The sequence below is a fragment of the Alternaria viburni genome, assembly GCF_023758015.1.
Source record: "Alternaria viburni strain BMP 2772 chromosome Unknown scaffold_10, whole genome shotgun sequence".
Lineage (NCBI taxonomy): Eukaryota > Fungi > Ascomycota > Dothideomycetes > Pleosporales > Pleosporaceae > Alternaria > Alternaria viburni.
Genome location: NW_026055779.1, coordinates 683,231 through 708,733, shown reverse-complemented (window position 1 = coordinate 708,733; position 25,503 = coordinate 683,231). Strand labels below are relative to the sequence as shown.

The 25,503-nt window shown below is 54.2% G+C and overlaps 7 protein-coding genes across 7 annotated transcripts; 4 read left to right on the top strand and 3 right to left on the bottom strand.

Annotated features, from left to right (window-relative positions):
- Nucleotides 1-269: 269 nt before the first annotated feature.
- Nucleotides 270-3,626, top strand: J4E79_005503 (uncharacterized protein; the record flags this gene model as incomplete). The annotated part of the gene is made up of 3 exons (XM_049354381.1): nt 270-593; nt 681-3,446; nt 3,495-3,626. The coding sequence occupies 3 exons, from the start codon at nt 270-272 to the stop codon at nt 3,624-3,626; spliced, it is 3,222 nt and encodes a 1,073-aa protein (XP_049211246.1).
- Nucleotides 3,627-4,241: 615 nt separating this feature from the next.
- Nucleotides 4,242-6,402, top strand: J4E79_005502 (uncharacterized protein; the record flags this gene model as incomplete). Its single annotated transcript, XM_049354380.1, has 2 exons — nt 4,242-5,066; nt 5,116-6,402. 2 exons carry the CDS (start codon nt 4,242-4,244, stop codon nt 6,400-6,402), a joined length of 2,112 nt encoding a protein of 703 aa, XP_049211245.1.
- An 837-nt stretch (nt 6,403-7,239) lies between these two features.
- J4E79_005501 (uncharacterized protein) lies at nt 7,240-9,977 on the bottom strand (the record flags this gene model as incomplete). Its single annotated transcript, XM_049354379.1, has 2 exons — nt 7,240-8,793; nt 8,841-9,977. The coding sequence occupies 2 exons, from the start codon at nt 9,975-9,977 to the stop codon at nt 7,240-7,242; spliced, it is 2,691 nt and encodes an 896-aa protein (XP_049211244.1).
- A 1,310-nt stretch (nt 9,978-11,287) lies between these two features.
- Nucleotides 11,288-12,529, top strand: J4E79_005500 (uncharacterized protein; the record flags this gene model as incomplete). The annotated part of the gene is made up of 1 exon (XM_049354378.1): nt 11,288-12,529. The coding sequence occupies one exon, from the start codon at nt 11,288-11,290 to the stop codon at nt 12,527-12,529; it is 1,242 nt and encodes a 413-aa protein (XP_049211243.1).
- A 3,485-nt stretch (nt 12,530-16,014) lies between these two features.
- Nucleotides 16,015-16,960, top strand: RPL8B (60S ribosomal protein L8B; the record flags this gene model as incomplete). The annotated part of the gene is made up of 4 exons (XM_049354377.1): nt 16,015-16,095; nt 16,145-16,233; nt 16,283-16,644; nt 16,698-16,960. 4 exons carry the CDS (start codon nt 16,015-16,017, stop codon nt 16,958-16,960), a joined length of 795 nt encoding a protein of 264 aa, XP_049211242.1.
- A 288-nt stretch (nt 16,961-17,248) lies between these two features.
- On the bottom strand, nt 17,249-18,298 carry J4E79_005498 (uncharacterized protein; the record flags this gene model as incomplete). The annotated part of the gene is made up of 1 exon (XM_049354376.1): nt 17,249-18,298. The coding sequence occupies one exon, from the start codon at nt 18,296-18,298 to the stop codon at nt 17,249-17,251; it is 1,050 nt and encodes a 349-aa protein (XP_049211241.1).
- A 903-nt stretch (nt 18,299-19,201) lies between these two features.
- J4E79_005497 (uncharacterized protein) lies at nt 19,202-25,200 on the bottom strand (the record flags this gene model as incomplete). The annotated part of the gene is made up of 3 exons (XM_049354375.1): nt 19,202-19,264; nt 19,315-24,709; nt 24,764-25,200. The coding sequence occupies 3 exons, from the start codon at nt 25,198-25,200 to the stop codon at nt 19,202-19,204; spliced, it is 5,895 nt and encodes a 1,964-aa protein (XP_049211240.1).
- Nucleotides 25,201-25,503: the final 303 nt, after the last annotated feature.

The following is a 25,503-nucleotide window of genomic DNA, read 5'->3' as shown; positions in this document are numbered from 1 at the left end:
GATCACCACAACGAGCCCGTACACGACGAGCGTACCGACTGGCGACATGTACGATTACTAGAGTTGCTGCTCTTCCCGCCTGTCTTCTGCTCCTCCGAGCTCGCGCTTTGATCCCGAGGTCTCAGGTCCCGGAACAGCACCACTAACGTTTCCGCGAGCCTCTTCACTCGGCAAGTGTCCCGAACAGGCTCTCCACGCCTATCCTCCCACGAATTACTGGATCCCGAAAGAGCCTTCACGTCCTCAGTCTCTCGTCACGTCCGTGCAACATGGCCTCCAACGCTGCTGGCCCCGGCGCTGACGGCGTGGCCAAGACGGTGCACACCGAAGCCACAGACCCGTACGCCACCATGGGACAGTTCTCCTTCGCGCCTGCCACCAAGACTACCGTAGTCACGACCACATACACCACGACGACCACGTTCCCGCCTTTGTGTGTAAACGCCCCCGGCAGCCTTAGCGAGCGGGACCCCAAGGACTACCCGCTGGCCCACGTCCAGGCACCCGAGTCGATACGCAAGTTCTACTTTGAATCTGGAGGCAACCTGGCCTGCTTCGAGGAGGCAGATGCCGCATCGGACAAGGTGCGAGAGGTACGCATTCCTCATGCCAGGGATATGCCTGCGGCTGAGGCCCTTCACGTCGCATCTGCCAACCACCGGCTAACGCTTCTACTGTAGCAGAAAACACTCCAACGCAACCTACGATCGACCAACGGCACTCTCAGAAAGGTCGAGTCGTATGACGGCCCGCCAGTCTTCACGACACCCAGCCGCTCGACGCGTCCGAAACCACACGCTCCTCACCAAGGCCTACGCTCGGTATCTGGCCGTCGGAAACGGGATAATGCAGACGATTCGCCGCCGCCACCGTCAATAACAAAGGCCGTCGAGCTTCTCGGCATCCATCGCCAAAGCAAGAAGCCCCGGCTGGAGCACGAGAATAAGGACGTTACACGTACGGCCTCCCGTTCCACCTCGGATGACATGGAGGATCCGCAGCTGGCCACACCCGATACCGGCATGGCAGGCTCCGGACCATCCAAGCTGGCAAAACTCCGCACCGCCGCCCATCTACACAACTCCAAGCTACGGACTACGTCACAGCAAATTGCACCAGACGAAACGCCGCCCAGATGGCGGCTCCAAGAATCAGGCGCTCGGTCATCACACTCTAGCGGTAGTCTTTCGGACCATCGCGAGCCTTCTCCCGAGCACGCCTTCCCCACAGGTGTATTCGACGGCCCCGGCGTAGCTGCTACACCCCCAATCGCCGAATCTGATCTGGAACCTGTTGGACCCTTCGCCGACGACGCGTCCTTCACCCCCTCACGCCTCACGCCTCTTGACACAACGTCTGCACAAGACGCGAGCCTACCTAGTCCGAGCTTGTCGCCCATCACTGCGGCCGCAAACCTCGCCCAACAAACAAATGGCGGGGCTTCCTTCTCGGGCACAGACATGGACTTCGATGCGAACGACGTCTCCGGGCTTGACCTGTCACAGGGCACCTCAAGCAGCTCACGCGTGGGGGATTTCACCCTGTTTCCTGGCTCCCGACAGCGTGACAACGCCGACAGCTCCAATACGCAACTACCCACACCCTCCGCCATGGACATACCGAACATGCTGAACTCGTTCGATGCTCTGCCGGAACAGATGAAGTCGTACGTCTTATACCAGATGCTCAGAAGATGTAAGAAGCCGACCTTACACTTCGTTGCGGATGTCGTCAATCCCGCCCTAAAACGCGACTTCATCGCCTCGTTACCTACGGAGCTCAGCCTTGAGATTATCGGGTATCTGGACGTCAAGAGCATGTGCAGTGCCGCACAGGTGTCGAAGTACTGGCGGAAGCTCACCGATACCCACGAGTCTGCATGGAAAGATCTGTTGGACAAGGATGGCTACAAGCTGCCGTATGGCGAGTTGGAGCGCGCTGTGCAAGAAGGCTGGGGTTGGCAGTATCCTCATTCTGCTGACAGCTACGAGCGCGACCTCAGAGCTCAATCGGTAGCATCTAGATCTGACAACGAAGGCCATTCAGGCTTTTCCAGCTCGGGCTTCTCCAGTGGTTTGCTAGACCAGGAGGGTGCAGTGACACGATCGTCTTCCATACGTCAGAAGAGGAAGGCTACCAGTAAACATGGTAGCGGCAGCGGCAAGAAAGCGCGTAAGAGTCGCCCCTCTACTAGGACGCAGATGGCCCTCTATTCGCGCCCCGCAGACTGCCAAGAAGGCCCGCATGCTTTTGCCAAGCGAGCAGAGGCCGCCATTTCCGATCCCAATGTTGGTTTGCCTGGTCTTCGTGCTATGCATCTCTTCAAGTCTCTATATCAACGTCATCATCTCATTCGCAAGAGCTGGATGGCGACTGACACAAAGCCGAAACACATTGCATTCCGCGCCCATCAGCGCCATGTGGTGACATGTCTTCAGTTTGACACAGACAAAATCTTGACAGGCAGTGATGATACAAACATCAATGTCTACGACACAAAGACAGGAGCGCTACGAAGCCGCCTTGAGGGGCACGAAGGCGGCGTGTGGGCCCTTCAGTACGAGGGCAACACACTTGTATCCGGCTCCACTGATCGCTCAGTGCGCGTGTGGGATATTGAAAAGGGAAAGTGCACGCATGTCTTCCAGGGTCACACCTCCACCGTCCGATGCCTAGTAATACTCAAACCAACTCAGATTGGCGAGACCCTTGACGGCCAGCCAATCATGATGCCGAAGGAGGAGCTCATTATTACGGGTTCGCGAGACTCTACCCTTCGCGTCTGGAAACTTCCCAAGCCGGGCGATCGGGGCATTATGCAGGCTGCAGCGTCGTCCAATGATCACGACAATCCGTACTTCATACGCGCCCTTACTGGACACCATCATTCAGTGCGCGCGATCGCTGCACACGGTGACACGCTCGTCAGTGGCAGTTACGACTGCACCGTCCGAGTGTGGAAAATCTCTACCGGAGAGGTTCTGCAACGCCTTCAAGGTCACTCGCAGAAAGTGTACAGTGTTGTTCTCGACCATGCACGCAACCGCTGCATCAGTGGTTCCATGGACAACATGGTCAAAGTCTGGTCTCTGGAGACAGGGGCCTGCATCTTCACGCTTGAGGGTCATACCTCGCTCGTCGGTCTTCTGGATCTGAGCCACGAGCGCTTGGTATCAGCGGCTGCTGATTCAACTCTCCGAATTTGGGACCCAGAGAATGGACAATGCAAAAGCCGACTATGTGCTCACACAGGTGCCATCACATGCTTCCAGCACGACGGCCAGAAAGTCATATCTGGCTCTGACCGCACACTCAAGATGTGGAATGTGAAGACGGGCGAATTTGTCAAGGACTTGCTGACAGACCTGAGCGGCGTATGGCAGGTCAAGTTCAATGAGCGTCGTTGTGTTGCTGCTGTTCAGCGCAACAGCATGACATACATCGAGGTAAGCAACTAAGAACAGCCTTCACGGACTACTAGCTGACAATTGCAGGTTCTCGACTTTGGTGCTTCACGCGACGGAGTTCCCGCCGGCCAACGAGGAAGACGCATTGTCGTCAACTCCAAGGGCCACGAGATCGAAGATATCACCGAGGGCGACCTAATCGACGTGGACCAGGCTTGAACCTGTCCTACCATTCAACACTGCGAGTTACATGAAATACAGTTACACCCATTACCACTTGGGACCGGCGCGAATGTTTTGGCCATGTTCAAAAGCGATACCCACTACGCGTTCTGGCGAATGACTTGACGACACGGCAATCGAATCTTATTTATTCAGGTGGCATCATGAAATGCCTTTCTTTGGCTCGGCCTTGGCCGTCTCTCTTACCGTACACATAGTGTGGGAAATGACATCTTTGTCGGGATAGCGTGTTTCTTTACATTTTCTTTACTATTGCATAGCTATGGCGTTTTTAATATCCGAAGGACAGCATTGAGGGCACGTCATGGGCGACCACCATTATGAGGATTAGCTGGGCTTGTACTGCATAGGTACAGGGCAAGAATGAAATATATTTTATCACTAGAATCCTCCAGATGTGCCTTGTCGTAAAGTCGTGCGCGTCTTGGTGCGCTAACATTTGCGGAGAGATGCGGGAATGACGCGCTTGCGCTTGCCCCACTGCCGCGGCTGCAAGTCACGTAGCTCAGGTCGCAAACACGTTGCGTACGTTCCAAACTTCTGTTCACAATCGCACTCGTTGGAAATGCAGGCACCTACCAATAAGACCTGATGCCGGCGTACTTTTTCCACCTTACCTTCGAGCTGTATCCCTCGCGCTCGTCGCCGGACAAGACGTTTCTACCTAGCGACATCTTCGACTCGAAGCTTCCAGCCCATCGCCGAGCGTCGTGGGGCTCCTATCCCCCGGCATCACGCGCATACAATAACCTCCCGAAACCCATAGCTTCTAGCAGTGAGGCCGGCCAAGCTGCTGCTGCCCGTGATCGCACATCTACCGCCCGCCGGTTCAGTCATCGCGCGCGACCATCCTTCTCAGATCACCACGATAGCCCGGTACCCGTCGTCAAACCGCCGAAGAGGCCGGGACACAGGCGAACACAAAGCTTTGCACACAGGGATTGGCGCTTCGATACCATCTCCGTACTGAGCATCGACATGAACCCGAGCACCGGCACTGAACTCGATCGAGCCCGCCTCAAGCACCCCTCACACGCGCCAAATGCCGGTGGTCTCGCGACCAAGGGCAAGTTCATACCCTCAGATCTGAAAGACACAGACGTTGGCTGGGGCGTGGTGCATCTCTATCGCGATGGACAGGACACGCCAGGCTTGTACGATGAGGTGGATGGAGCGAGCAAGGACTTCAACGAAGAAGACTGCACTACGTTGTGTATACTGGCGGTGCCCTCATACATGACACCTTCCGACTTTCTCGGCTTCATGGGCGAGCAGACGAGGGAGGACGTCTCGCACTTTAGGCTCATCCGGACAAGCAGAGCGAACAAATACATGGTGCTGATGAAGTTCAGGGAAGCCAAGAAAGCGAGGTCGTGGAGAAAGGAATGGGATGGCAAGGCCTTCAATAGTATGGAGGTAAGACAAAGGACCGTTATAGTCAAGAGGTCGCAGCTAACCGAAACAGCCTGAGTACTGTCATGTTGTCTTTGTCAAGTCGATCAACTTCCAGAACGGCGACTCAAACCGCGATCCCACCTCGTATCCTGACCTTACGAACGATCCCTTCGCGCCCGCGCCGACCAAACAGCCCACAGCACCTCTTCCGCCAGCTAGCACCGTACCTTCACCAGTCGACGGACCATCAATCGCTACTTCGCTTACCGCAAAACCACACGCTCCACCTACACCTGCTTTGGTAGAGCTACCGACCTGTCCCGTCTGTCTCGAACGCATGGACGAAACGACCGGCCTCCTCACCATTCTCTGTCAGCACGTCTTCCATTGCGCCTGTCTTGAGAAATGGAGAGGCTCAGGCTGCCCAGTCTGTCGCTACACACAAAACGATGCCTTTACCTCAAATCGCAGCGCAGACGGCGAAAGTCCAGACAACGAGTGCAGTGTCTGCGGGTCCACACAAAACCTCTGGATCTGCCTAATCTGCGGTAACATAGGATGTGGCCGCTACGACTCAGCACACGCATTCGCTCACTACGAAGCAACAAGCCATACCTACGCAATGGACGTGGTAACCCAACACGTCTGGGACTACGCAGGCGACGGCTACGTCCACCGCCTGATCCAAAACAAAGCCGACGGCAAACTCGTCGACATGCCCGCCTCGAACCAATCCTTCAGCGCACCCGGCATGACAGGCTACTCCAACGACACCGTCCCACGCGAGAAGCTCGACAACATGGGCATGGAATACGCATACCTACTCACCTCGCAGCTCGAATCTCAACGCGCATACTTTGAAGAACAGCTCGAACGCGCAGTCGACAAAGCAGCAAAAGCCGCCTCCACTGCCGACGAAGCAACCCGATCCGTCGCCTCGCTCTCCCAGAAACTCGATCAACTCTCCACCTCCCAGTCCGAAGCAACAGATACCATCGCTTCCCTCACCCGCGAATCAGCGCGCAACGCGCAGAAAGCAACGTCCGCCTCTGAACTCGCACGTAAACTCACAAAGCAATACAAAGAAGAGCAGATTGTGAATGAGAGCTTGATGGAACGGATCAAGCACTTGGAGAAGAAGGCTGAGGAGGCTGAGAACAAGGTCAAAGAGCTTGAAGCTCAAAAAGCGGATCTTGAGGAGCAGAATCGCGATTTGAGCTTCTTTATCAGTGGCCAGGAGAAGTTGAAGGAGATGCAGGGGAATGAGGTTATGGGGTTGCAGGAGGGCGAGGTTGAGGGGGCGTCGGTGGAGGTGGGTGAGAAGAAGGGGAGGAGGAAGGGGAAGAAGAAGGCTTGATGGGGTATGAGGTATGACTTACGAATAGTGAGGTTTGAGGCATTCGTGTGGAGTTTATCATTTAGCGGCATTGGCATGGTCATGGCTATGGCCTAGGATAGCGGAGTTGGAGTTGTCAGACATCAGATACCCACTTAGAACGTTGAATATAGTCCTCGATAGGGCATTTGTATCACATCAATCGTCATCACAAAACCACCAAATGTTGAAGATAGATGCCTTGAATTCTCTCCATGAAAACTCCCCTAACCAAACATTATACGCCCCCAGCCCATACCCATGCATCTCAAACATTGCGCATAAACAATAAAAAAAGGAGCGCAACAACAAGTATATGTATACACTATACACGCGTTCCATTCATGTATCTGTGTGTCGGAAAAGAAGGTAGGAAGGAAGAAAACACAACGTCGTTGCCCCCCAGGCAAAGGGAAGCCAGCCGTGTCGTGTCGGTCGTGAGAGTCATGTCATATGCTAAGGTCGTGATGTGAAAGAGGGAGAGATATTCGTTCATGACCCCAGGAATGCCAAAGAGAGAGTGTCGTGAAAGAGATCCAATGGGGTGGGAGATGAAAAGATTTGATGCATGCTGTGATTTGATGTTGATTTGACGATGTGACGATGTGAGATGGAATGCAGTGGAGAGGTGATGAACGCCGTTGTATCCGTGTTTGCGCCGGTGGGAAAAGCAATGTTGATGGGTTTGCTGGGTTGATGGTGGGTCGAAGCAGTTGGTCATCCAAAGGAGGAGATGGTCGAGAGTGGCTGTTGGGTACGAGATATCAGGCTGGTATCCAAGTGGTAGTAGATGTTGGACAGATAGCGATGTCGAACACCTCAAATCCAGTCATCGTCTACTTTGTTCGTACTGCCAATGGCAATCTCCCGCTCAAAACCCAGTCCGAGACCAAGCCCAACATCCATCTTAGGCGGTGCCATGAGCTGTGGTGGAGGTTCCGTCTTCTTCTTCGGGCTCTGCTTGGCAGGACTGACACTGCCGCCCTTGCCATCGCCAGCACCCATGCGCACAGTCTTGACGTCCCAGTCGTCTTCGAGGGCGGCGCCGATCCAGACTTTGACGCTGTCGTGTACAGCGCCGTAGTACTTGGGGTTACAGGCGCGGAGGTGGCCGAGCAGTTTCTCGAAGCCTGAGATCTTGAGTTCGGAGCGGAACTCGTTGCGTGCGGTGCGTGTGGGGAGAGAGGCCATGATGCCGTTGAGGAGGTCAATGTGAGTGGCGAGGTAGTTGGTTGCGTCCCATTCCACGCCACCAACGTAGGGTGCTGCAGGAACGATTGCGCGTTGACCTGGGAAGTGCGTTTTCGCGTACGACTTTCCCTCCGTAGGCTTGGGGGGAACGGGAATGACGTTGAGGTGGTGGATGAAGATCCAGAAGACTTCTTTGGTCACGTTGGACAGCTCCTTGCACCAGACCTGGTAGGGCCGCTGTGTGTGCATCTGAAGGATGAACGGAACCGTCGAAGCCTGCTTCTCTTTAACAGGGTCTTTCAGGTACTTCATCAGCTCTTTGGCGCGGGTCTCTAGCTCGCCCTCGGGTGCCATGGAGATGTGAGCGAAGATGATCTCGATGATGAGTTCACGCGTAGTAAACTCGCTCGGACCTTTGTGCTCTTCGTCGAAAAGCATGGCCAGTAATGCTGGGTACAGTGTCGACGAGATCTCATTGAGCTGCTTGAGAGCCGTGGCGGTTGTGCAGAGTCCCTTGAGACATCGAAGGAGTTCGTGCAGAAGCGTGTCTTCGTGGTCTTCGCGCCATTCAATCTCCATGATGCGGTGAAGCAACGCGACCAGCTCAGTCATACCACCATCCTGGATGAAGTTGTCAACCCAGTCGACAGTCTCGTTACGGATTAACAGGCGAAGCTTGTGCAGCTTGCCGACTTCGACGTTCTGTGGCTTAGGCGTCTTCTTCAAGTAGGAGATGAACTCGTCGGCCTTGACCGATTTCGCTCCGTTGGACACAGAACGATCAGAAGCATTGGACCTTAGTGACCTCATAGACGGAGACTTGGGAATAGGCGCTGGTTTTGAGTTCGTCTTCCGTTCGCCGGATTCGCCCTTCTGCTTCTTCGTGGGAGAGTCACTCCTGTTGAAGGTGAATGTTCGGCTCCGCGGTCGCTCACGCTTAGTAGAGTTGGCTGACTTGTCCGCTTCCGCCTCATCCTCTGCATCCTCGACGGCAGATCCATGTCGGGACTTGGACGACTTCTGTGGCGCCTGCTTGGTGTTCTCGCCAATGGAAGACTGGGCGGAGTTTGTTCGTGAGGTCTGGGGTATGTCAAGTTTGTGCATGCGAACAAAGTCGGCCTTGACCTCGAGCTTCAGTGTCCGCATCTGAGCACGTTGATGTGTGGGGATGTTTCGAGATTCCTGGCATCATTAGCAGGTATTCATTTGTATCTTTAGACAGCACTTACCAGAACCTCCTCGAACTCGGCGTCTACCGCCTTTGGATCGAGCTTGGCAGACGCCGGAGCACCGTCAGCTTGCTTTGACTTTCCGTTAAAGGCAGCAACGGCAGCCATGACTCGGTTCTGCTTTTTGGTTGTGGCTGGCGGCGGCGGCGGCGCCATGGAATTGAGACTGTAGTCCTTACTGCCGGTGTCGGTACTAGCCCTACTGAGTACGGGTCTTGCCGGCTTTACAGGAGAGCTCTCCCTTGTGCGTCCCTCGTTGCCCTTGGTGTCTGATAGAGGAACGCGCTCGTTGCTCCGCTTGCGCGAGAAGGTCTCAAGCAAGGATGCCGTGGAAGTCGACTTGGGAGCAAACATGGACTTGGGCCGCTCTTTCGGGGCAGGTCGGAGGGCTGGCTGGCCGACCTCGAAGAAGTTGCGCTGCTTGGTGGGGGAGTAGTCCTGGGGAGTGTAGAGGGCAATCTCCTCCTCGACGCTCCGTCGCTGATCGTTAAGCGGGACTTTGCTCGTGGTGGTGACTTCCTGCTGGGAGCTGAACTCGGCCCAGATGGGAGTGCGAGGCGGGGCCTTGTCGTGGGAAGAGCGGGGTGGTGTGGTGTTCTCCTTGTCTCTGCTCTCCTTCACAGGTGACTTGTCTCTCCGGCGCCCGCCAAACATGGCAGCCAAATTGGTCGACGACTTTGTCTTCTTAGGCTTCTCGCCCATTTCAGCCTCTTCCTGAGATCGCCGCGAGTCGAATGACTTCTTGTAGACCGGCTTCTCCTTCTCCTCCTTGTTCTCCTTCTTAGCCAGTGACCGCAGCGAGACGGAACTGAGCGTCTTCTTGTGCAGGCTCTTTTTGGGGCTCGAATTGACGTCTCGCGACTTGCGCGGTGACGGCGGATTGGTGGGAATGTTCTCCGTCTGGTTTGCCGCGCGCAATTGGCTATGGGGGTGGTCTGGCGGCAGGAGCGGCGCCTGGAAGTTGGAGACAGGCATGTACGGCGGGCTGGCTATCTGGGTGTTGTTGTGCAGCCCAGCGCCCTCGGTCGGCGAACGCTTGTGGCCTTTGTTCGCGATGATAGACTTGAGCACTCCAGCTGCAGCGCTCCGGTTCCGTCTATGCGAAGGTGCGGCGGTGGCCATGTCCGGCGTCGACATGATGATGCTCCAACAAGATGGGAATTGGGGAAGCGTCGACTGAGGTCGGGGCCGGGAAGAGAAGGCTTGAAACGTGGGTTGTCTATAGCAGAAGGATGGCGGGCATATTTGGGGAGGCGATGAGGCACATGGCCGGCATACTTTGTGTTTACCTCGCGGACATGGCGGGCGATCCCCACGGCAACGACACCAGCGCGTGGGGAGCACGCTAGGACCCGCTAGACGCCACATTCATGCGTTAGACATTAAACATTGCACCCGTCATATCTCGCCGTGGTTTACAAGGCCGCTCTATGATGGCCTGCATCTGGACACCTCCACACCACCTGCATTTCCCCAGTCGCGTCGCGTATTGTTGCCTCCAAACACGCGACCCTCTACACTGGCACCACCCGCTATCGTGTGTTGACATCGCGAAAGAAGCTAGCACATAACCTCCGAGGCACTGACCGCTCACGGCAGCGTCACTTGACAACAAAAAATTGCCTTTATGCACCGCGAGCTTAATGTCGCACTGACGCCAACCGCTATTCACAACACGGGAAGCCGTTGCCGGTGTAGGTATAGAAGCGAAGGATGTATATTGTGTTGTGAAGACCATTGTACAACGCCCACTAGCACATTGGCAGGCACCCAACTATTCCCAAATCACAACAAACCACGATGCCGCCCTTTTCCCTGCGTATGCTACCACCATGCTTTCGTCCCATCCTTAGAGTTGGTTCGCCAACCCTCGGACGGTCCTTCTGCGCTTCTCCATCTCTCCGATTCGGATCAGCCCGCCCATGACAGACAATCCTTCGTCCCCACACCCAGTGGTGCCAACGCAGATGCCCTTGGTAGTATCCGCACAGTCACAGACGTTAGGCATGCAAACTGTGCCGATCGGACAGCTGGCTGAGGTCCTGCATTGAAGGATTCCTGGGTCAGAACAGTTTGTCGCATCCTTGTCGTAACAGACACCAGCGCCATCCATGGTCCTTGCGCACCGGCATGACGAAGTTCCGTTTCTGTTGCACAGGCGGTCAAATTCGCAGTTGGAGTCGCATGCACGAGATGCGCACACTCCGTTGTTGCAGAGGTTGCCCGCGACGCACGCGTTGTTGCAGCGGCCACAGTGAAGAACGTCAGTCGCGAGGTCGCGGCAGGCGCCGTCACAGAGACCAACGCCAAAGCCTCCACACACGGGTGGGCTGGGCGTTGCGCTCGTTGTGGATGTAGTCGACGATGTATCGGTTGTTGAGGAAATCGATGTAGTGCTGAATGACAGCGAAGAAGATGATGTCGAGGACGACGGACTGCTAGTAGACATGCTCGAATCACTGGAGGTTGAAGTTATGATTGTAATTGTTGACAGCGAGGAGGACGAGTCTGTGGTGCTCAATGAGAACGACGATAAACTGCTGACAGACGTGCTTGAAACACCAGAGGTCGTCGGGTCTATAATAGTGGACGATGACAGCGAAGACGACGAGTCGGTGCTGCTCGCTGAAGACGACGAAGGCGATGAACTGCTAGCCGATGTGCTCGAAGCACTGGAGGTCGGAGTCAAAGTAGTGGTTGATGACAATGACGACGACGAGTCCGTGCTACTCGTTGAAGATGACGAACTACTACTTGCAGACGAACTTGAGTCGCTGGAGGTAGGTGTTGCACTGCTTGAAGATGAGAATTCAGTACTACTAGTTGAGCTCGTCGAGACGCTGCTGGAGAAGCTCGATATGTCCGATGTGCTTGATGAAGAGCTGCTGGAAGAGCTTTCGGATGACGTAGTACCTGGCGAGGAGCTTGGTGTCATGGTGGATGATGAAGACATGGAAGAGCTTGACATGCTGCTTGTGGCAGGGACTTCTACCGAGGAAGTCGAGGAGCTGCTTGATACCGTGGACGAGGTGCTTGAAGTGGCGGAGGGCTCAGTCGAAGTACTAGATGAGCTACTCGAGCTCGTGATGGATACATCGCTTGTGGTAGATGACGATGTGCTCGAACTACTGGACAAGCTGCTAGATGAGCTGCTTGAGCTAGTAGACGAACTACTAGATGTTGCAGATGAAGAGCTGGAGGAACTGGATACAGTCGGTGTACTTGACGAGCTGCTAGGCTCAATCGACGATGCTGAAGAGCTAGAGGAACTGGATGAAGTTGGCGTAGTAGACGAGCTAGACGAGCTAGACGAGCTAGACGAGCTACTACTGTCGGTCGAGGATACTGAAGAGCTTCCCGTGCTTGAAGTACTACTCGAGGTTGTGGATGAAGAGGTAGGAGAACTGGTTAAAGTTGGCGTGCTAGACGAGCTGCTGGATTCAGTCGAGGATACTGAAGAGCTTCCTGTGCTGGACGACGACGTAGCCGAGCTCGAAGAACTATCCGTGCTCGAGGATGACGAGATGGTAGAGCTAGTGCTGCTAGAAACACTACTGGACACCGAAGACGAGGTAACCATGCTTGAAGTTGAGGAGCTCATCGAAGACGATGGTGTGATGATTGGGCAAGATGTTCCGGTAATTGTAACGCTGGTATACGTTGTAGTCTCAATATCTGTCACAGTCTAGAACATGATTAGCTGTTACCCATCGCACACTGACATAAAACTTACGGTGCTAAGATAGGTGATAGTATCTTCGGTGATGCTCGCACATCCGCAAACAGATCTGTATTCTTGCGAGACACAGGCTTGGGTGGCGTATGTAGGCACTGGTCCAAAGACGGTGGTCGTGGACCAGTTAGTTCCGGTTGGCAGTGCTTGTCGAATCCATAGTTTTTCTTCGTCGGAAGTAATGGGCTCATCTGTCGGAACGGGCAATACCTCCGAAGGGCATGGTGTTGTCAGAGTAGATGTCGTAAGAGTAAAGGACGTGATAGTGGTGCTGGAGTAGACTGTTAGTGTGTTCGACAGACATCTTGATTGGGATACAAACATTGGGTACCATATGACACTTGTAGTAAGGAAGTCATCGCAATCTTCTCCCGCCCTGATTATCTGACCGAATCCGCCGCTGCCGAAAACTGCGCGGAAGCAGTCATCCTCATTGCATTGCTGTCTAGTGTCGAGCACGGCTGCCAAAGCCACGGACAGGCTGAGGAAGGTAGAGAAGGTAGAAAGCTTCATCGTTTTCTAGTAACGAGTGTAGGTCGGACTAGGCTGATGAGCACGGCTACCAACCAAAGCAGCTTGAAGCAACCTTTATAAGTCGCCCTCACTATGCCAAAGACTAGTGAAAAAGCTGGCATGGCCAAGCCTTCCTTCTGTCTTTCCGAGAGGCCCTCATCTTCGCTCCAACATTCTGGTTGGTGTAGGTGGCGTCGCTGTGAGACTTGACGGTGGTCATCATTCTCAAGCAGAAGGCTTCTGACTCAGAAACTAGGGCATTGATCAGTGTCCTGAAATGGCGCGTTGGTGTTCAAGAAGTCATTTTCCGTCGCGAAAACAGCGACATTGCAAGGCTGTCGGTCATGTGTAGGGAAGCAGTGGATGATGCAATGTTCTGCTTCGCCCAATGTGTCGCATCTTGCAGAGGGGTTCGATATCATGACGTTTTTGTAAACAACTGGACTGGAACTGTAGTAGTATGCTGGCACAGCATGTCGCCATATTGTCGCATCGCCAACTTTTATACGATGATCTAGGCTTCCATCGGTAGGCTGGCGTCAGTAGCGCATGCAGGTACAAAGTCGTCAGACCAGCTTTCCATGATAGGCTAGAAAGACAGGTCAGCCGCTCTATGCGACGTTCATCTGTTATCTCCAAGTTCTACTGTAGGGTGCATGTCTTGACACTTGCGATGGCTGGGACATTAGAGCAGCAACACTAGTAGTGAGACTGTGAGGTACTTGGCATCATGACGGCCTCGTAACTGATCCTTCAGCTTCTGCCGCAGTGCCAAAATTCGCATGTAAGACATAGGTTTTAGCTCGGTAATGTGTGTCCTCCTGAGCTATTCCTACGTTTAGCACCAGCTCGCCCGGAGAATTAAGTAACCTTCTAGATGTACCGAGTGTTGTGGTAATTGCGAAATATTCGTATTGGAGTTCAGGAGTCTGATCATGGCGTTTTACTAGTAATAAGCTAAGTCGTACAGACTGTCTGGGCGTCCGAATCGAGGAGCTATGTTGTAGAGCTCACGCCACCACTTGGTGTGTGCGACAGTATTTGCGCGGCCTGAGATTTAGGCCGGTGGGAGGAAGTTAGCAAAAAGCATTCCCTGTATCAAGCAATACATGATGCTACCTCTGATAAACCACCTGGCTGTTCGTGAACGGTTTGCTGCCGGGCGAGTACTTTGTGAATCAGCCAACCACGTAGCGACGACTAGATACCACATCGGATAGCCGGAAGCAATTCGGTTCACAATCTGGACGTGAAAACTGGTAACGGCTGTTGCAGCCAGTAGTAATTGCGGGAGTGCCAATTCCGGTAGCTTGCATATCGCGGAGGTTCCGTTCCTGGATTTGGCTGTTTCACCAGTCTGGGGTACAGGACGCCCACGCAACGGGCGTGGGACACCGCTGCGGAGAATGGTGACACTTGATGTGAGGAGTAGCCACGAAACTGGTGCCGCTAGTATGAACAGAGGCAGATTTGAGATGGTCCAGTAACGGAAGAGTCCTACGTTCCTGGAAGAGGTCAGACTAGTAAGTCATCGTATTGGGGTAACTGACCAGTAATGGCTTTGTACCCACGAGTAAATGCTCGGGAAGGTCTTGTCACACCACGGTCTAGTTCCAGTGCCGCTGCCTCGGTCGCAAAATTCCGTGTATGCCAGATACTGCGGCCCGAAGAATGCCAGGGCTATCAGACTACCTGCCATGCATGTGACAAGCATCCTTCTTACATCTGGTATACGCAACTGCGCAGACGTCAGAGAGGGCATGTACTTAGCGACATCGTATAGGAGGATTAAGCCGCTGAGTAGACCGTTGCTTCGCATCAGTGTAGCTGCTGCGAAAAAAGCACCAGATCCAATCTTCTGAAAGTCCGCTCGAACCCATGACATTCCAGTCTCAGCCGCAGTTTGAGATTGAGCATAGAGGAGCATGCCTGTGAAATTGAGCAATGAGAACATGGCTTCGGCATACGGTGCACTCATAAAAAGAGAAGCTGGCGTCAGGATATGCAAGACAGCGGCGATGAATGGGATGATCTGTCGCCGTTGAGGTTCCAGGACCAAGGTCAATAGGCGATACAGCACTAGCACAGAGAGGAGGTGGCATATGTTGGAAAGGATGATTCCGGCCAGAGCATAGTAGTGCAGAGGAGCCTGCGCATCGCCAGCCATCACTGCGAGATATCAGTGCCGACCCAAATGACTGGGCCTCTGGTGCTCACATTGACCGGTTAGTCGCAGGAGATACGAGTACGCCCCGCTGAAGGCCCACGCTTGTTCGTGGACATGACCCCGCTCAGCTGCTTTCACAAAGTACAATGCGTCCCAGTGGAGCAGATTGAGGACAAAACGCTCATAGCGGGAGGTGACATCCAGCTCAACATGACGCCGGGCGCTCGCGTCGAGCAGTATGAGACCAGAGGTGTCGTATCCGGGACCTGGGCAGAATGCAGCGAGCGAGAGGAGCAGCGCTTTCCATAGGCAGAATATGGCGACGAGCTGCGCGTTACGCCCTTTCGCGCCGAGATTGATCGCGTTCATGATCTCGCATTGAAGTTGTCGCGGTCGATGATGGATGGTGAGGCACCACGCTACCATTGGGCAGGTACTAGCGCCGGCGAAACGTTCTTCCCCACCCGCGCGCACTCGCTTCTCTGGATTTCGGTGCCGACAACTTTTGCGCCCGCTTTCGAACGTTCGTCAAGTCCACCGTCGTCAATCTTTAATCGTCGCCGCCAACACACCAGGTAAGCGCATATCCGCCATGAATGCTCGGTAGCATATCACAATCGCACGTCTCTACATGAGCGTGTCGCATACAAATGATGGCTAGAGTGGAGAGCGGCTGAAAGGCCCTCTCCCTCTTACGAGATTCAGACCTATAGTGAATGAACATTCGCTAATGGTTTCTGTTCTCTATGACAGCCTCGACAATGCCTCCCAAAGGATCCGGAAAGAAGCCTGCGGCTTTCCCCCAGGCCACTTCTAAGTCGTCTGCCGCCAAGAAGCAAAAGGTCTGCCCATTCCCCAAACATTCAACTACAACCGCTCACAATGGAACAGAACCCTCTCATCGAGAAGCGTCCTCGCAACTATGGCATCGGTCAGGACATCCAGCCCCAGCGCAACGTCGGCCGCATGGTCCGCTGGCCGTAAGCAAACCCCGATCCACCGCAGATGGCAGATACTGACAATGTGCAGCGCGTATGTCCGTCTTCAACGCCAGAAGAAGATCCTCAACATGCGCTTGAAGGTCCCACCGGCGATTGCCCAGTTCCAGCACGTTGCCGACCGTAACCTTGCCACCCAGGCTTTCAAGATCCTCAACAAGTACCGTCCCGAGACCAAGGCCGAGAAGAAGGAGCGCCTCACCAAGGAGGCCACCGCCGTCGCTGAGGGCAAGAAGAAGGAGGACGTCAGCAAGAAGCCCTACGTCGCCAAGTACGGTCTCAACCACGTTGTTGGCCTGATTGAGAACAAGAAGGCTTCCCTCGTCCTGATCGCCAACGACGTCGACCCCATCGAGCTCGTTGTCTACCTGCCCGCTCTCTGCAGGAAGATGGGTAAGTGACTTGAATGCGCATATCAGCATCGAACTTTCACTGACATACATCAGGTGTCCCTTACGTTATCGTCAAGGGCAAGGCCCGTCTCGGAACGGTCGTCCACCAGAAGACCGCCGCCGTCCTCGCCCTCACTGAGGTCCGCTCCGAGGACAAGAACGAGCTCCAGAAGCTCGTCACCGCTGTCAACGACGGTTACCTCGAGTCGCACCACAAGGACGCTGCCCGCCACTGGGGAGGTGGTATCATGGGTGCCAAGGCCAACGCCCGCATGGAGAAGAAGAGGAAGGCCATCGAGAGCGCTATCAAGATCTAAGCGGGTCCTGATGTGCTTTCTCGATTTCATGATGACTTTACGGCGTGTCTCTTATCTCTGCATATAGTCGGTTCACAATACCAACGGAGTTTAGGAGGGTTAAAAGCGGTCGGCAAACGACTGCGTTGACTGGAATCAATCACGATAACGCACGTCATTCGCATGATTTTTTGCTTGTGATTATATTTCGATTATACATGCTGAAATATGAAAATCGCCTCAACTGCACTCACAGGAGTCGAACTGCTGTGATCCCACTTCCAGTTCCGATGGATGCGACAACCCACCCTAGAAGTTATCGATCCTCGTGCCGATACTGCGCTCATTCGCTATGCGAACAAGGTCACCGCCCACCACGACGTCCGTAAGACCCAGTCCCACACTCTTATAAATCACATTCCCCTTGACCAACCACTCAATCAAGCTCTTATGCGCCTTGTCCTCTCCTTCATGATGTTTCTCCTTTTTCCCACTACTTCCTCTCCTCGTCTTCTCCGTTTTCTCCCTCCGATTCATCTCGCACTCGCCCAACTCTACACCCCCTGTATCCAGTCCCTCCGCCTCCATCAACCCTTTCCCAGCCAAGCACTCCCGTCTCCTCCTCTCCGCATCCCTCTTCAACATAACCAACTCCCCTATCTCAACAACCTGATCCGGACCCAACCCCGCCTGCACCACCTCCCCACCCTCTTTCAAAGCCTTCTCAACACTATCCACCACCACCGCCCCGCTCTGCTTTGCGTGCTTGTGGAAATGGCGGTGGCCGTGCTCGGGCGCGACGTTTTGTCGTAGGATGTCTGGGTGTAGTTCTGTGGCGAGTGGAGAGAGGGAGCCGATGGCGGCTATGTAGCGGCCTTTCTTTCGGCCTTCGGGGTTCGTTAGGATGGGCGCGGGGAAGAGGGGGGTGGGCGAGGCGGTGCAGAGGAATAGGACGGAGGAGGAGCGGAGGGTGGCGTGCAGGAGGCGCGGGTATTCGCCGTGGCCGGGGGTGAGGATTTGGATTTTGGGGCGGTGGAGGTATTGGTGTTGGGTTTCTTTTCCTGTTGCTTTGCTTTCCTCTGGGCCTGATGCGCGGCGGTAGGTGGGTACGTGGTTTGGATCCGGATTGAAAGTCGAAGGAGCGGAGTCGGGATCGTATAGTTTCTCCAATAACTGATGTACGCGTTCAAAATCCCGATTTATGATATTGAGATGATGGATGTCAGGGCCTCTCAAGAGAAGCGCGAGACGGATATGCCAGTAAGCTTGTTTCCCTGCGCCGAAGACTGTTACGTCGTGGACATTTGCTCGTTTCTTAAAGAGCATTGTGCTTGCGAGGGCCGTGCGGAAGGCTGTCATTTCGGAGGAGTTTAGCATCGCGCGAGGGTTTCCGGAGCGGTCGAAGAGAGTGAGACTAGTGTTTGATGCCGATGTTTGGGCTGATGAGAAGGAGGCTGTGGTTGCTGAGCTTTTACTTGTTGGTATCGACTGTTGAGATAGAGCGAGTGAGCTCATCGATGAAGTAACAGAGGTTGTGTCTGAAGAGTCTGACTCTGGACGTGTCGTTATTTTGACTCCAAGGCCATCGTTGCTGCGAATAGTTAGTCGATGTAACTATCATGCACCTTGTACACGGAGCATACATACCTGCTCGCCGGCGCGACCGTCATCAGCCCTCCGTCTTTAGTTTTCACACTCGTGCCTGCAGACTGAAAACTCTCACAACAGCCATTATTGTCGTCTTCTTCCGTGCTGGTAGAATAATGGTGCAGCGCATCAGCGAGGTTCTGCTGCAAGTCGAGAATGTCTTGTTTGGTCAATTGCAACAAGAGAGTGCGCACATCCGCGTCAGTAAGTACAGTCAATGGCATTGTAAGTTCGCTGAAGGGGTAGTAGCGGAAAACGAGTGCTGTTCATGCGTCGCGCAACGAGCGGTGATTTTATTGTTGATGGCCGGAAGGTTCAGGATATGATGTCACATGTGCAGGCGTAGGTACAGCGGAGCGGGGGAGGGGCAAGCGGCTTTAAGCAGGAAGGAGCGCGCGTCGGGTCGCGACTGAGTAAGCCCTGCTGAGCAAAAAGGTTCATTGTGTAAGCAAGAGACTATCTAGAAAATGCTATTTCCACTAGGCGCCACTGATGCAGAGCCTGTTCATATCGCTCGTAGTCATGACCCGTCCGATCTAACTTATTGTACATGTTCGTCGCTTATGGAATCATTGAGCGTCGTTCGTAATATCCCATTCGCCGCATAGCTGTCGTTTAAGCAAAGTAGCTCTTCCACAGCACACCCTCCAAGTCCTCCAGTTGCTCTTGTTCAAACGCCTGAGTAGAGGTTAGTACGATTCATGATCCTATGAGTGCCGAAAACTTACCTTGACATCAACATGCCAAGTATCCTGCCTAGTCTTCTTGAAGTCTGCCAGAACAGTCTTGACACTCTTACCGACCATGCCTGGATCAGCCGCAGCTTTCCTAGCCAGCGTCGCAAGTACGTCGGGCAACCAAGCTGGCGGAGGGCTCTGGTACGGGAAAGCTTGAATAAGCGCACCAAGACCCAGCACAGCTGCGTGGCGTGTCAGGACGAGCTTGCCTTGTTCTGTTGTCGGTGTTCCTGGGTTGCGCTTCTTTGGCAATGGGTTCTTGTTGAGCTGCTTGGTAAATCGCTCCTTGAGTGTAGAGACTTGGCGGTCACGGAACGCAATGGGCGAGCAACGAATCATGCCTGACAGCGTGGTGGCAGCACCCATGCGTACTTCAAGTTGTGTGTCTGACAGCATGGCGGAGACGCAATCAAACATGCTCTGCTGCTGTTCCTCGCTCATTAGGAAGAGTCGGCGGAAGTAGATGACTTGGATGTTGATGAGGATTCTAAGACGCTGATGCCAGCTTGTCGCGTTGCGTCCGATGCGAATGAGAGCAGAGATGAAGTCTGAGTCCTCACCTTGGCGATGCGGGATGTTGGGCAGGTGGCGGAAGACGTGGTAAGCGAGCGACTGCAATTCAGGGTCCTCCTTGATGTCCATCATGTGTAGCAGCTGCTCCATGAACATATCGGGGAAGAACCTAACGAGCGAGGTACACTCGTACGAGGAGAGCGTAGAGTCGAGCCAGAGAAGAACAGTCTTACCACCTGACGTGTACGACGAAGGTGTCTGTTGACCTGCCGGACGCTCCCCACGCCAGACCTCAAGGCGATCAAAGACCTCGGTGATGGTTTTAGTGAACTCTTCCGTAGGCTGGTAAGGGCGTTCGCCGATCGAAGAAGCGTCCTTTTGCGCCTTCATCAGCGTGTCGACATCCTTGTACGATTCGTGGTAACGTGTTCTAAAGATACTCGCAATGGTCTGGCCCATGGCTTCTCGCACGCCCTTGTACGGATGGTCGAGATGCTTCATAAAGTCTTCCAAGATCGGCTTCTCTAGACGGAAGTGCCACCCCGCATCGCAGATACATTGCGTCAGCAAGTGTACTTTGGAGCTCTCTTTGAAGGCGGCGTTGGACTCCATGTCAAGGCGGAAGCTAGCTAGCCAGTCGACCAGCGGCCATCCTCGGCGTGGATCCTTCGACTGCAACACAACATGTAGGAAAGTAGTCCAGTAACCGGAGTTCTCTGGTGTCAGTCCGTCTTGGAAGATGCCACGAACGATAGGGAAGACGTATTCCCACACGGCTTCGCGCTGGTCTGCCTTAAGATCTGGGGCGCATGAGAGCAGTGCGGCCATGATCTCAGCGGTGGCACGATGCTGATGCTTGTCGCTTCCATCAGCGTAGACAGACTGGGTCAAATCCTTGATGTCTTCGAACGTCGCCTCGGTCAACCCGCCGAAGACTAGATCGAATGAGTGAGTCAAAACCATCGCGCTTGACATGCGGAACCTGTCGGCGCTGTTGTCACGAGGCTCTTGCTTCATGAAGGCAAAGTAGTTGGAGAACCAAGATCGAGTAAGATGCTTGGCGATCTTTTGGCGGACGCCATTCTCGACCTCATCATACGATAGCTGGGGCGCATTGGGCTTGAACGCGGTCATGCTCTTGTTCCACACAAGCCAGCCAGGATAATCAAAGTCGACGTAGTACTTGGCTTCTGGCTGCGCAAACGAAGCGAGGTACTCCTCGGTCCAGTTTGGATCCTCTGGCTTGGTCGGTACTGAGATCTTATCCGGCAGCTCCTCTTCGCTGAGCAAGTATTTTTCGTAGTTATGTCCAGTGATCGCACGGGTCTGAATAACGGAGTACAAGCCAATGAGCGCTCCAGCGTAAAGGCCTCGAAGACTAGGATGTTGATCGATGGATCCCTTCGCCACGAGATCGATCATCTCGTCAGAGGCAATGCTGTCGTAACGCATTCCCAGGTTGACAATGATGGCTGCAGTCCGACTGACCTTCTTCCAGTGCTCGGTCTTCGCAATATCGACAAGCTCCTTGGACAGTTCAGCCTTCTTGCCTTCGATGCGAGCGCGCTTCTTCTTGATATAGTCTCGACGCTTGTTGACTTTGGTATGTACACTATCGCCCTCGCTAGAGTCGATAGCGTATGCGATCGCTTCCACAACCTCCTTCGGGAGGATAACCATGCGCTCCATTGCCTTACCCATGTCCATGATTTGGAAAGTAGCGTTAGTTGCTAGCTTCTGCACCGAAGGCTTGTCGGCACCGGTAACCTCGATGAACGCTTTGATGAGCTTAGGCGTAAATCGCCAGTCGCGGCTGATGGTCTTTGCCAGGCTACCGAACAGAAGAGTGAACATCGCACCCTTAATGCGAGGGTAGTCACTCTCGGCAACAGCCTTGACGAAAGCATCCAGTAGAGGAGGAATGACAAGAGGCCTAGCACCCAGCACGCACTTAACGGCTGACTCATTGGCTGTCTGTGCAGTGCGCCGGATCTCTGTGTAGACTGAGATACTGGATTCGGCGAGATCAAGCAGCAAGATCATGTCGAGATCAGTCTTGGGTCGTGGGTTAGCGTTGTGCCGTAAACGCTGCAGATGATAAACGTTTGCACGGCGAACCAGTAGAGGTCGTGGGTATTGCTTTCGCAATCCACTGAACCGGAAAGGTCGCTCGTCGTTCTCTAACAGCCTAGAAATTCTATCAAGCACATGGGCAGATCGCTCGATGCCAACATCGATGAACCACGACCGATAGGCGTTGTACAAAGAGTTGAAGCACGGCACGTCGTCAGGCTGCTTCTCGATCAAGAATTGATGTACGTTGTGTAGCATCTGGCCAACCTGTTCGCGAAGATCGTGAATGAGGTTGTAGTTGTCATCGCCACGACGCAGAGGGTAGCCGGCTTCGTACTGGAAAGTAGGCTTGACCTCTTCATCTTCAGCTTCTCCTAGGCCAGCATCGTCATCGATGCCTTCTGTGTCCATCGCATCAGCGTCAGAGCCATCATCAGACTCGGTGGCGCCATCAGCAGCCTGATCATGCCGAACATCAAACAAGACGGAGATACCGGAGATGATCAAGCGCAGCAGGACAAGATTTCGAGAAACCTCGTCGGACCAATCTTTGCCAGTGCCTTCGCGCTTTATCGGCGAGTCTGGTTGCGTCAGGGCTTTGAGTGCCTTCATCGAGTTGTTGGCGTGAGTCTCGAAAAGCTTGACGGCGAAGTCAATCTCGTCGGAGCTCGGAGTGTGCCACTTGATGTTCAGCTTCTTGATATCGACCTGTCTACCCCACGACTCTGTCGACAAGCCTTGTGCAAGCTCATCTTGCTCGTAGATCGAGTAGTCGATGGTGTAGGTGCAAGTAAGGTTAAGTAGCAAGTGATGAATGAAGTTGGAAACATGCACGGTGGGGGTACCGCGGCACTTCTGCTGCATGTATTCTGCAATCTCGAAGAGCTCGTCTTTCCACTCAAGAACTGCGTCACCAACATGGACAACACACATGCTAAGAATGCAAAGGTTCCAAACAAGAGCACGATCGCGGGGAAGTACCTCGGCGCCTGTTGTTCGCGTTGATCCAGCGCCAATCTCATCAATCTCAGTACGGATGCCTGCCAAGAGATGTGGCAACAGACGCTTCAGTGCTTTTTCAGGGTTGATCTTGACGAGACTGTTGCAAATGAATGCAATGGCATCTTTGGCTTGGTGAACGACATGGTTTGTGATGAAGTTCGCGATCTTATCAAGCGCAACATCGTACAGCTCCGGAGAGAGTGCCGCAAGCAGCGGCGTGAAAGCAGCAGGTAGCTGGTTAACCACGTACTCTTCAGGAGAGCCACTGCGGACTCTAGACGCATCGGGCAAGTTTTCCAGAAGCGTGAACACGCGACCAAGGAATGTGATCAGGAACTCGTTGAGACCAGTCGTAGATGACCGTAGGATCATCGCCTCATCCTCATCACTGAGCTCCTCGTCGTAGTTGATTTCAATATTCCCGTTGGCGCTTTCTAATCGTTCGACTTGTGCTGTGATCCATTCCAAAGCAAGCCCTGTGTTGCCGCCAACATCATCCGGTGTAGTTGCTCCATCTCTAGATGTCTCACCCGACGCCTTCCGCGCCTTGGTGAGGTCCTGGAATGGAATGAGGTAGCACACGCCTTGGACGTATTGCAAAGTATGCACAGTCTTTTCCAGGTCGTTGGCGTCGATACCCGGGAGCGCAAGCCCAAGCACAGAAGTAACGTGACACCGGAAGCCCTTTGTCTTAGCCATGACCTTGGAAAGCATGTGCAACGCACGTATTGACGAGATGGTGCGATGTACCTCGACAAGCCCTTGCATTGCGGGGTAGATGCGTTGTAGTGCGCCGGGAAGAATCAGGTTGGGCTCGAGGTGTGCCAAGCTCTGTAGGGTGGACAAGGCGTATTGTACGGCTTTGTCGCTCTTGGAGAAGATGCCCATGAATGTGACCTCTCGTAGACAGAGTACGAAGCGCCTCTTTACTGCGTCGTTCAGCTTCCTCTCTTCTGGCACATCCATCTCCCCGCTGTGCTCTCGATTCCACCGCAACACAAAGATGTCGGCTAGGTAGTAAACAAACTGCGCCAGAGGTCTAGTCCAGCTACCCGAATTGGATGGATGGAAGAAAGTCTCCACAGCCTGGATGAGTCCTTCGAGCTTAGTCAGAGTAGAGTCAGAATGCTCTGCACAGGCAGGAGATAATGACATGGCAATGATGCGGGCGATGTGGTGAGTCGACGGGTGCTTCCGCGGGTCACGGTCAAGCATAACAGCAAGTCCTGCACCTAGGTCAACAGTATTGCTGTATGGTGACGTGGCTTGGCCGACTGGGATTTCCAGTAGCCGCAGGATAGCCGTGAAGATCTGAGACGACTGCTCGCCGGTAAACACTCCGTATTGTGAGAAAGGCACATGCGCCGCGGTCAGGTTGTCCCTAGACAGCCTCGAAAGTGTATCAATGTAGTGCGCATCGAAGAGCCGCGACCGGTTTACGAGCGACCATAGATGGAAGAAGGTCGGGAGATATTCTTGAGGCAGCAGTTGCTGCATGTCCTCGGGTGCCGGGTGGGTTGGGAAGAGCAGGTTCAATAGACCAACAACCACGAATGCGTTCTCGCTGAACGATGTGCTAAAGAAGGGCAGGAGCTCTTCCAGTATAGCCGGTATCTCCTTGGGGTCGAAGTACGACTGCGCAAAGGTGCACATCTTCGTCAACGTACGGATATTGCGCTTTACGTTTGGCGGATGTGAGCCTCCGGATTCTGAGGGCAGGACGAACATCTTCAGCTCTCGATACAGGGGTCGCCAGTCGAGTATGAGGTCTTTGCCGGGTCGCAGGTAATGTTTACGCCTGTCGTCGTGTCAGTCTCCACCCGTCATCCAAACTCTAATGTGTGTCACTTACTTGGTCAGGACCATGAACATGCTAGCGAAGCGCTCCGCGACCAGGTAGTCCAGACCGGGAGCCAGCGCCAGCTCATAGTAGAGCTTCACGAGCTTCACGCGCGTGGTGCGGGGGAGGTCGAACTTGAGCGAGAGCCAGCCTCGGATCTCGCGCGTCCAATGTACAGCGCCAGGCGCAAAGTCGCCGGCCGAGACGGCTATGTAGAGGTGCTTCAGACATGTGTTGAGGCTCTCTTCGCGATCGCTCTGGTCTTCCGTCTGGTACGGAAGGTATTCGAAGTAGGGGAATGTGCGTGGACGGCGCCGGTCGTCTGCTCCGTTGACGCCACCGTTGGGCTGCCGCCAGTCGCTACCTGGTGACGTAGCACGCGAGGTATCAGGGCCGGAGCCCGTATCGAGGGCGCTCATGAGCTGTGATATCCGTTCGCTGACCGCCATGGTGCCGAATGGTGGTGGTCGAGGTTGTGGTGGGGGGTCGTGAGGCGTGTGCCTAGGGCGCAGTGGAGGGACGAGTCTTGGGAATGCGCAGTCATCAATGTACAGCTAGCAATTCACAGTCGAGGGCAGCCGGGACGGATTGACTGCAGACACAAACAGTCAGCAAGTGGTTGAGATGTAGTCGTAGTCACGGGCTGTGAACCACAGAGCAACCGCAGCACGTGGGGCGGGCGGATTGCTGTGCGCGCTACTTACTCCACAAATGCGCCGTGTATAGCAGATTCCGGGTGTTGGGCGTGAGTG